Below are 10,207 nucleotides of genomic sequence, written 5' to 3' on the forward strand. Positions count from 1 at the left end.
CCTCCACAGGGGCTGGGCCTTCTGTAGGGCTGGCTCTGGCCCCCTGGATAAGGTGCAGCATATCTGGGCTGGTGCTGAAGAGGGTAGTTGAGAAACGCTTTACCAACTCTCTACACCCCCACCACAGATCATGAGCCATCGGCTCCTCCAGGGCGGGCTATAGGACAACAAAATTCACAAAAGGACCAAGCACAGCAGACACCATGGGACAGTGCCGGTCAGCCAATGCCGAGGTGGGCCGTTCTTTTCTGGCTTGTCCTCCTCCTTACTCCTTTCCTCCAGGCTGAGGGTCTCTGCTCTTTACTCACGTCTCCCCCTTCACTATGGCCTTGCCCTGTACTCTAGACCCTGCTGGGGAGACCTGACTCCTCTCCCTGGTGCCCACACAAGGTGATGCAGATGGAGGCCTCCTGGGAAGAGATGCCCAGGCCTCATGCTGGGACCTGCCCTGCCTATGGGCTGGGGGTGGCTGGAGGAAGACTTGCTCAACCTGTGGTGGAGGGCAGAGGCCAGTGGGGGTGAGGGGAGCTGGGTACTGGGTTCTGGAGTGGGTGGGAGTCTGTGTGCCTTCCAGCTATCTTCTGACTTGGCTTTGCCAGGCTCCTGGGGGAGGTAGAGTGTCATATGGCAGGTGGAGCCTCTCTGATGTGGGTGCTGTCCCTGCCTGCAGGATGCCCAGGAATTCAGCGATGTGGAGAGGGCCATTGAAACCCTCATCAAGAACTTCCATCAGTACTCCGGGGAGGGCGGGAAGGAAACACTGACTGCTGCTGAGCTCCGAAACCTGGTCACCCAACAGCTGCCCCACCTCATGCCGGTACTGAGGGAGTGGACACTGCCCCAGACAGTGCCCTGACTTTCCAAGCAAGTGCTCCACAGCCTGACAAGCCCCGGCCACACTGTCTGGCATCACCATCCTAGTCCCGCCCCCTTGGCAGAGGCCACAGTGCCGGGCTGGCTCTGGCCCTGCTTCCTGCCCCTGGGCAGGGTGGTGTGGGAAGATTGGGAGGTTCTGCCTCACTCACGGAACTGCCATGTCTTTCCTCCCTTAGAGCAACTGTGGACTGGAAGAGAAAATTGCTGACTTGGGCAACTGTAACGATTCTAAGTTGGAGTTTGGGAGTTTCTGGGAGCTGATTGGAGAAGCAGCCAAGAGTGTGAAGATGGAGAGCCCCGTTCCGGGGAGTTGAGAACCTTCCCCTGGAATTCTTGAGGGGATGTTGGGGAAAGGGATTCTTAGAGAAGATGGGCCCAGAAATATAACTCCTCTCTCCACCAACACTACCCCATTCCTCAGTCTGCACTGCCTTACCTCTGCAAGGGGCAGGCTCTTAATGGCCCTGGTGGTGGGGATGGTTTCTCAGTTCACTTCATCCATGGGAGCGCATGCAGCTAATGGGTCCGGAAGTGCCCACCAGAGAGAGGCTCAAGGACTGGTTGGGGCTAGGATGGATAGGAATGGTCTAAGGGCCAAGTCATTGGGGTATGGGTCAGGGTAGAGAGGAGCAGGGCTATGGGCCTGGGAATAGGGCTGGATATTTGGTACTAAAAAGGGTCTCTAAGAACCTTCCCCTCCTAACCTCTTCCCCAACCACACCATAGTCTCTGTCCAGTGCTATTTCTTCCTGTTTCCAGCTCTGCCCCAACCCTTCCTAAGACTGTCCCTGGGCTAGGGCAGGGGAAGAGAGAACAGGGTGGGGGAGGCCTTGGGAGCAAGAGGACCACCTGGGTGCTTGGGCATTTATAGAATGATGGTTGTTTTGTATCATTTGATTTAATAAAAAAATAGAAAAGTAAACGATGTTGTCTTGATTGGAAACTACCCCCCAGGGTCTGTGGATCAGGGAAAGTGGAGGTGAATGGCAGAGGCATTGGGTGGGGTGGGACATGGGAGGTTTGGGGGTGTTGGCATTGAGAGTGACTAGAGGTTCTCCTTTGTTCATTGATTTGGGTTGAGGTTGGTACCAGATCCCAAAGTGGGGAGATGTGGCACTTTATGAGGGATGGTTTCCTCTCTGTCAGTGGCCTGGCCCTCAGTTGAGAGAGCAGGCATGTGTGCACATGATGGTAAAGGACAGGAACACATGTGTGTTGAACCTGGCCAATTAGCAAGGCAAATGGGCTGACTAACATGGGTTTGAATCCTAGCTCCACGACTCACTATCTTTGGAACTTTGGGAATGCTCTGAGCTTATCTGTAAAATGGGAATATTAATAATATTTCCCATGAGATTTGCTAGATGATAATGCAGGCATCATGTAAAGCGCTTAGCAGAGAGCCTGCCAGGTAGGGAGTGCGCAGAGAGCAGAAACCACTCCAGTGGAGTAAGGAAGGAGTCCCCTCTGATTTCACCACTGCCTCTATGGAGAGATGTCAAACTGGCCAGTTCCTTGGATATCTTGGGGAATAGTGAAGGGTATATTTCAGAGGAATCCCCCACTGCGCAAGAGGGATGGAGGGATAAGTCTGGAATGCTCCTGGTGGACTGAACTGGAGATGGGAGACCAGGGGGCCATCTCTGTCCCAGGTGCCCCTGATTTGCACCCATTGAAATTAGCTATTATTTCTGAAATCCCGACAGCAAGGAAGTTTCTGGAGCCAGTCAGGCTGGCCTGGAAATGCTACCTGAACTTGTCTTTTGGGGACTCTGAAACTAGGCTCCCAGTGATCCAGGTGAGAAGGGTAGGTGACTGCCCTTCCCTTCCTTTCTCCACCTGTAGGTTCTGCTGGGTGGGTGGGGTTGGGGGAGTGCCAGCTTCTACCACACCCTCTGGGGTGGGGGGCAGAAGGGTGTTAAAAAAGGTGTGTATCCCTTTAACCAGGGCCCAACCCCAGGGCCAAGTCAAGAAAGAGCTCAGTCGCTAACTACCTCCCCACCGAGCCAGCTCAGCCAGGCAGGCCTGGGAGGGAGTGGGACAGATTCTGGGAGTGCAGCGGGGAGGAGTCCTGGCTGGGCTGAGCTGGGGAGCTGCTTGGCAGTGCCAGAGCCCAGGCCCCAGAGCCCTGCTGGAGAGGAGGTGGACCGAGGAGGCAGGTGAGCGCCCCAGGCTTGACTTGGGAGGTCTGGGGTTGCCGAGAAGCCCCACAGGCAGGGGAGGCCAGGAGAGGGGGCAGTGAAGGGGCCTGGGAAGGGGAGCCTGTCAGAGACTAGGCAGGAAGAAGATTTCGTTAATTGTTAACTTTCCTCAAGGGACTGCTTGCGATTTGGAGAGTTCAGGTGGGGTAGGGGACTGGAGAGGCCTTCTGAGGGGTGGATGGGCTGGCGAGACCCCTTCCCTGGCCCAGCAGCTGACTGGGCTTCTCTCCAGGGGCTGGGTCACTGGTTTGGGAGATTTGCCCGCAGCTGTTCAGATCCTCCCTTAACACAAAAAGGGCAAACGGGGGTTGGTGGGGGTTGAGAGGGGTGATCAGACCTGGACACAGGCCTCACTGGGTGCTGGGTGCTGGGTCCTTGGAGAAGTGAGGGGATCCTGGAGGAGTCAGAGAGAGCCCAGGTTGCCTGAGGGCCCCAGGAGAGGACGCCGCACTGCGATGGCTTCTCTTCACCTCAAGACTCATGCAGTTCTTTGGATGCAGGGCCCTCTGCTGTGTTCTGGGAGCTGTTCCCTGGGAGGGACTTTGGGGCCCAGAGGGACCTGGGTGAGGCCTGGGGAGCCTGGAGCTCTGGGAGAGGGGCCAGTGGAAACCCCCACAGCTTCTCATCAACCTTAGGACCCAGGCAGGTTCTGGCTTGACTTGCTTTGCTTGGTGGAGCCACCTGCACTAAAGGAGGGTTCCCCTGCCCTGCCCTGTGGGGTGGGGGGTGAAGGCAGGGGTGCTGGGAATGGAGCCCTGGAGGTTCTGGTGAGCAGTTCAGCCTTTCCTTGCCAGCTAGTAAAGCACTCTCTGGGTGTTGATGAAGCCAGGGTAGCCGCAGTGTGGTGTGTGTGTGTGTGTGTGTGTGTGTGTGTGTCTTCTGACCAAACTTCAAATTTCACTTTGGGAAAAATTTCAGAAGAGGAGGCTTCTTCCTTTAGCTATTTGCATCAAAAGCACAAGTGAATGGAAGGTGAATGGTCACCCAAACAGAGGGAATTAAGAGTGGCAGAACTCCTTGCTGTATGCTTTTGAGTGAATTGGATACATCCTGTGAGGAGGGGGGCAGCCAGGGGAGAACACTTATGGGAGAGATCAGCCTCTGGTTCAGAAAGAGCATGAGAAGAGGGAGCAAACAGCAGAGAGAGGGGGTCTGAGACAGCTTTCCAAGGGAGCAAAGCATTCCCAGCTCAGGGCAGATTGTACCTTTTCTGCATATTGAAGGCAGTTGGGGTGAATGAGTGAATGAAGAAGAAAATGAATGAGTGAGAAGATGAGCAAGTGAATGAATGAGAGTGAATAAATGAGTCAATGAATGAATGAATGAATGAACAAATGAGTGAACCACGGGTGAACCAGTGAGTGGAGGAATTCAGGATATGTGTAAAGGACACAGAGAATGGCTGATCTGGACTTGAGAGGGCCTGGCTCTCAAGTGTGAAGACTAGGAGGGAGAGGAGTACAGCGACTTATTCTACTTGGAAACAATTTAAGACTCCAGAAGTATGTGGAGGTGAGAAGAGAAGGTGAATTTTGGAGGGTGTGGTGCCCCTCAGGTTTCCAGACTGAAAGGAGTTGAAGAGATGGGGGGTGGGGCCTGGGAACCTGAGGGCTTAGGGTGGGGCTGGAGCAGCTGAGACCCAGGGGCATGGTGCTGGGCAATTTGGGCTTTGGGGGAAGTCAGTGAGCTGGCCTGAGGTGGGTGGGGTGGTTTGCTCAATGATGAATCAGCCCAGGAGAAGACAATGAAACATGAGGGGTGGGGGGAAGGCTGGGGCCCCAGTTGAGGGGGCCCTTTGGAAAACAAGTAATTCTCCCATTCCTACTTTTTTGGAAAGGCGCCAGTGTACATGTCCACCTTCTCCCCTGTCACACACCCCTTGCCCCCCACTAAGTCCTCAGGCCAGGATGTGCCAATGCAGGACTGACCTCCTGCCAGACCTTTCCCAAAAAGGGGCTGCAACTCCAACCCATGCCTGGGAGGAAGGGGCAGGCAGGAGGAGCAGGAGGCTGTGGGCTGGGTGTGGTGGCAGAGCCTCTCTCCTGGCCTCCAGGGAAGGGAGGGAAGGAGGTAATGATACTGGCTATCCGACCTGATATCCTTCTTCAGAAAAAACTTCAGGAAAGCATTTATCCAGATGGTTATCTCCAGCATTGTCCATTTGACTAGAAGCTGGTGTCTGTGCGCGCATGTCTGGAGGCCTGGGAACTGAAGCTCAGAGCCACCAAGCTAGCCCTCGACAGCTGGACAGCCGGCTGCTAACTATCTCCCAGGAGGTCTCCTGTATCTTGCCTGCCTGGTCACCTTGGGCCAGGTAGGGGCTGGGGCACCATATGGAGAAAAGGCAAGAGGAGGCTACCCGGGTCAGGGAGAGAAAACACCCAGCAGAGAAGTGGTGAGAGGGGTGAGCCTGCCAAGGGGGAGGGGGACAGAGTCACACCACCTCCAAAACTGATTTCTTTCCCTTTCTTCTGGATGGCCACTTCCCACTGGATTCCTCAGTTAGGGGACAAATGGGGTCTGGGATGGTAGCGGTCGGGGGTATTCTCTGAACTCTCTTCCTATCCCCAAGACTTGATGGGGAGTAGGCCCGGCACAGCCCTTGCTGAATTGGGTCCCACTTTCAGAATCTGAGGGTCAAGGGCCTGGGACATTCCTCCCACAAGGACAGCAAACAGTCATGGATTGAAACATTTTTCTCCCTCTTCAGTGGTGAATGTTTAATGTTCTTACCAAAGTCTTACAAAGATACAAACACTGAACCACATGGTTACATGTTTATTGAAGACTATGGAGAGCAAGCATGGTCTCCTGCTGTCTTCCGGCCATGCATCATCCTTCTGACCACAGGCCAAAATATTCCGGTGGATGGGGCAGGGAGAGGAGGCTGGGCAGATGTGCCTAGCCTGACCCCTGATCCTCCCACCAACTCTTCCTTCCTGCTTCCTGGCCTGGTTCCACTCGGTCTCATTCTTCCATTAGAAAAGTTTGTAGGAAGAAAAAGCTTAAGGGTGGCCTGGGATCTGGATGCCTGGCATCAGAGCTGGAAGGAGGTGGAATATTTATACATCGTCTACCTGGAGTGAGGTGCTGGGCAACATGAGCAAGGGTAGACTCAGATTAAAAACTGGGAGGTCGATTATCCAGGATAAAAAAAAAAAAGGGCCCCAAAGGCTTTTTGGTTTGAAAAACACAGTGGCTGCATGTTAGAAACACAATCCACATCGGAAGAAACTACAGCCTTAGTAATTAGTGGGCCCAGCCAATGCCAGCTGGGCAGCCAAGGGGAGGAGGGTGCTGAGGACAGGGGTCAGGGCAGGCTTCCCTGGGGAGATGCCATTTGGGCAGGCTTCAGCTAGGTGAGAGGGCAGGGCACTGGGCCTGGGAGGAAGCCTGGCCACGAGGGGGATTAGAAGGCAGGTGTCCGGAACCACAGTGTGGCCTGGTGAGGTGGACCTCCCTTTTGTGGGTTGCTCTGGCATGGATGGTGGCTTTCCCTGCCCTGGCAAGGGATACTTTCCCTTGCCAGGACCCAGTGGGCAGGGCCATTGCAACTCATTCCTGGGCTTGGGGGCGGGAGGGGTGTCTCATTTGCCCAGTTTACTTGGGGGGGCTCTGGGCATGGGCGGGACTCAGAGCAGATCCGCCTGCTCCCCTCATATCCTGTTATTCAGTAGGCTGTGTCCGCTTGGAATGTGAATGTCTTTTGTCCTGGGGTGAGGGGGTGACGTGTGTGGCCTTGGGCCAGCTGCTGCGCTGTCTCCAACTGGGGTAGGACCAGGCCTCGCTCCTCCTTAGGTAATGGGGGGGCCCTTTGGATCATGCTATATATTTTGGGGGTAGATATGAGGGAGGATAGGCTATTGGGGAGTGACTGGGGTTCTGCATAAATCTCTCTTGATGGATCAGGGCCTTGTCCTTTCCCAGAGAGAGGCAGCTGTGGTCTGAGACCCTGGAATCACTGCCCTGGAGCCTGGCTGAAGGGATTGGGGAGGTGGGGGGTGGGGACAGATCCCTACTTTCTGCTTTTTTGCTTGGAGCTGGGGTCTCGCTAGTCCTGGGGCTGGGGAATGATGGTTCTTGCCTCCAGCTCCCTGGCTCATCCTAGCACTTCTAGCTGTGCCTGTCACCAGGGCAGGGGCTCTGGTTGCGCCAGGGGTGGGGCAGGGTGGAGGCCCAGGCCCTTACTCTCCTGCTCTTCCCACAGGAGCCTCTTGCTCTCATTGGGACTTGGACCAGCCCAGCGCCTGGGGCTGGGGAAGGTCCTGGAGAACCTGTTGAGGCGGTTGAGCTGGGGAGCACCTGGATTAGAGGAACCACATAGTTCTCATTCCAGGCCCACCCCCGCGCCCACCGTGTGTCCCCCTTACCATGCCTCCTCCCAAGGACTGGCCAGTCTGCGGGGGCCAGGGCTCAGGGTGTGTTTGTGAAGGAGGATGAAGGCAGGGAGATAAGAGGAGATTTGGCCTGTGGGTTCTCATCTCCCCTCCTCATGGTGCCCAGGCCCCGGGAGGAGTGAGGCAGTGAGATGGCGGACAGCTACACAGAGCTGGAGAAGGCGGTCGTGGTCTTGGTGGAAAACTTCTACAAATACGTGTCTAAGCACAGCCTGGTCAAGAACAAGATCAGCAAGAGCAGCTTCCGGAAGATGCTTCAGAAAGAACTCAATCATATGCTGACGGTAAGGTTCTCTTACCCCAAGACCTTGCTACCCCCAGCCCCCCAAGCCCTTCTCCCTCAGGACTTCCTTTCCTACTGCGGCCTCTGTTCTCTCAGGGTGCTCAGGCTTGAGCCAGCAAGGGCTCTACTCCCATTTCCCAGGTCAGGTGCTAGGATTCTGTTTGGAGTTGTGCTTGGGGGCTGAGGGGCTGCCACTCTCAGCACTGCTGACACCCGGTTCCCCTTCAGGACACCGGGAACAGAAATGCTGCTGACAAGCTCATCCAGAAACTGGATGCCAACCACGACGGGCGCATCAGCTTCGATGAGTACTGGACCTTGATAGGCGGCATCACGAGCCCCATTGCCAACCTCATCCGCCAGCAGGAGCAGCAGAACAGCAGCTAGAGGACCCTTCCCACCATCCCTGCAGGCACTGTCCCAAGTCTGCCCCAGATGTCCTTCCCGGCCTTCCTCCTCAGCCTCTTCGGCCACCCAGCCCTCTGCACCGGCTTCCCCCTCCAGAGCTTCTGACCCCTGTTGAGCTGGAGGCAGGAGGATCTTAGAGCTCCTTTTAGAGTGTCTCAGTCTGGGGGTCCCTCCCCAAGGGTCTCAGTCCCTGGAGCCAGCAGACCCTAGGGGTCCTGTGAGATTTCCATGCTGTTTGGGGTCCCCAAGAGTTCCTCACCTGTTCAGTCAATGCATCCGATGCTCCTGCCTGCTGCTGCCCGATGCTGGAGGTCAGTTTGCTGCTTCAGGTCTTTCTGCCCCTGGCAGCAGCAGCGACCGCTCTTCTCTCCCTCAGCCCCTCCGCTGGGTGGAGAAGACTTCCAGGGGACTCCCTACCAACTGCCTCTGGGTCTGGGAATGAGCTAAGGGGGGTTGAGCCCCCTCCCTCCTGCTCAATCAAAGGATGGCAATAAAGGTTGGATTTAGAGTTTGCATTCTCCTTACCCAGTCTCTTTGTGATATTCATTAAAACCTTTCCACCCCTTGGAACCTCCTCATGCCTTGGTAGTCTCTGCTCTGGGCCCCTAGAGAAATCCTCCAGAGAAATCCCAGGGGCAGAGCAAGAAAGCAGCCAGAACTGTGGGTCCCAGCAGGTGCTGTCAGCCCTGGGTTAGCAGCCTTCCTTCCTGTGCCACCTGTCACTGTCTCTGGGCCTCTTAGCCCAGACTTTGGTTCATTTTCATCTTCAGGCACACAGGGTATCCAGTAAGTTCTCCTGTTATAGTGCAGGGGAGCGGCACCCCAGAGCCTCCAAACCTGCCTGCTCTAAATAGGTCCTGCTATCCGCCACATCAACACAAAACATGTAAGACTTTAATGGGAAGGAACTTTAATACAATGAGTAAACAATACAGAAAAGACAAAGAATATAGTTTCAAATCAAACACCGAAAGTTACCCGTCTCCTCGTGGGTAAAAGTCCATCCAAACGGGATTGGCTCAGAGCAAGGCCCGAAAGCCTGCCACAAGTCTAAAGCAATTTCCAGTGGGGACCTACAGAAAAGGATCAGAAACAACCAGGCAAGTTTAGGAGAAAAAAAGAGCAACATCAAATTCAAGATAAAAGCTGCCGTTGTTGGGCCTCCCCAGTGGCACAGCAGTTGAGCGCTGGGTTGTGAAGCTGCCCGCTGCCGCGGCTGGTTCGATCCCCGGCCAACGGGCGAGGGTCCCACATGGCGCCAGACCTCTCCTGCCGCCCGCTGCTCCCCTCAGCAGTGTACTTCTTCAGTCTGCTTGTTCTGCTCCCCACTCTGGCTCTGGTGAATTCTCTCACCCTCCTGCGCTTCTGACTGTACCCAGTGCTTGTATAAATAAATAAATTAATTAAAAAAAAAAAGCTGCCACTGTTGTCCTCCCCATGGGTCTCTCACCCACATGTGTTTCAGGACCAAAAGGCCAGTTTCATCACAGGTCTCTCTGCTCCATGTGCCTCCTTCAGGTCTCCTTCTGGCTCCATCCTGCTTCCTTCCTTCTCAGTCTCCTCTGCAGCTTCTTCTCTTCTCTTTAGCTCCACCCTCCTTTGGGTGGGACAGGGAAACTGGAATTCCCCTTTTCCTGGGGAACACCCTGTTACACTCCCTGCAATTCCACCAGAGAGGAGCCATGATCCTCAGGCTCAAGCCAAGAGTAGCAGTGAAGACTCAAGTCCTCATATACAGAGAACTTTGTGGGATGGGAAATTAGGGGTGCAAGGAACTCAGGATGTGGAGGCCAGAGTTGGAACTGGGGAGGGATGAAGGAAATGACCTTTTAGCTGCTGTAGGGGACCATGCCTGCTTCCCTGGTCTGCCCTGCACCTGCACTGAGAACCCCTACCATGGGGAGATGCCTGCCCATGGGGGCAGAGGGACAGGGCAGGAAGACCAGCCTGCAGGGTTCTGCGGAGTGGTTCAACCTGGGCCAGCTTAACGTTTTTGAAAAGATACTTGGGCACAGACTGTTTTATTGGATTCCAGTTATAGA

At 55.1% G+C, this 10,207-nt stretch overlaps 2 protein-coding genes across 3 annotated transcripts; both read left to right on the top strand.

Moving 5' to 3' along the window:
- Window positions 1-203: 203 nt before the first annotated feature.
- Window positions 204-1,190, top strand: S100A14 (S100 calcium binding protein A14; the record flags this gene model as incomplete). Of its 2 annotated transcripts, XM_084243770.1 has the most annotated exons (3): window positions 204-233; window positions 671-817; window positions 1,053-1,190. In XM_084243770.1, 3 exons carry the CDS (start codon window positions 204-206, stop codon window positions 1,188-1,190), a joined length of 315 nt encoding a protein of 104 aa, XP_084099896.1. The 2 variants fall into 2 exon arrangements, with proteins under 2 accessions (XP_084099896.1, XP_084099897.1); XM_084243771.1 differs by lacking the exon at window positions 671-817.
- Window positions 1,191-2,995: 1,805 nt separating this feature from the next.
- Window positions 2,996-8,673, top strand: S100A16 (S100 calcium binding protein A16). Its single transcript, XM_084242088.1, has 3 exons — window positions 2,996-3,035; window positions 7,581-7,758; window positions 7,986-8,673. Exons 2-3 carry the CDS (start codon window positions 7,606-7,608, stop codon window positions 8,142-8,144), a joined length of 312 nt encoding a protein of 103 aa, XP_084098214.1. The 5' UTR covers window positions 2,996-3,035; window positions 7,581-7,605; the 3' UTR covers window positions 8,145-8,673.
- The last annotated feature ends 1,534 nt before the right edge of the window (window positions 8,674-10,207 follow it).

Source organism: Talpa europaea, assembly GCF_964194135.1.
Source record: "Talpa europaea genome assembly, chromosome: 9".
NCBI lineage: Eukaryota > Metazoa > Chordata > Mammalia > Eulipotyphla > Talpidae > Talpa > Talpa europaea.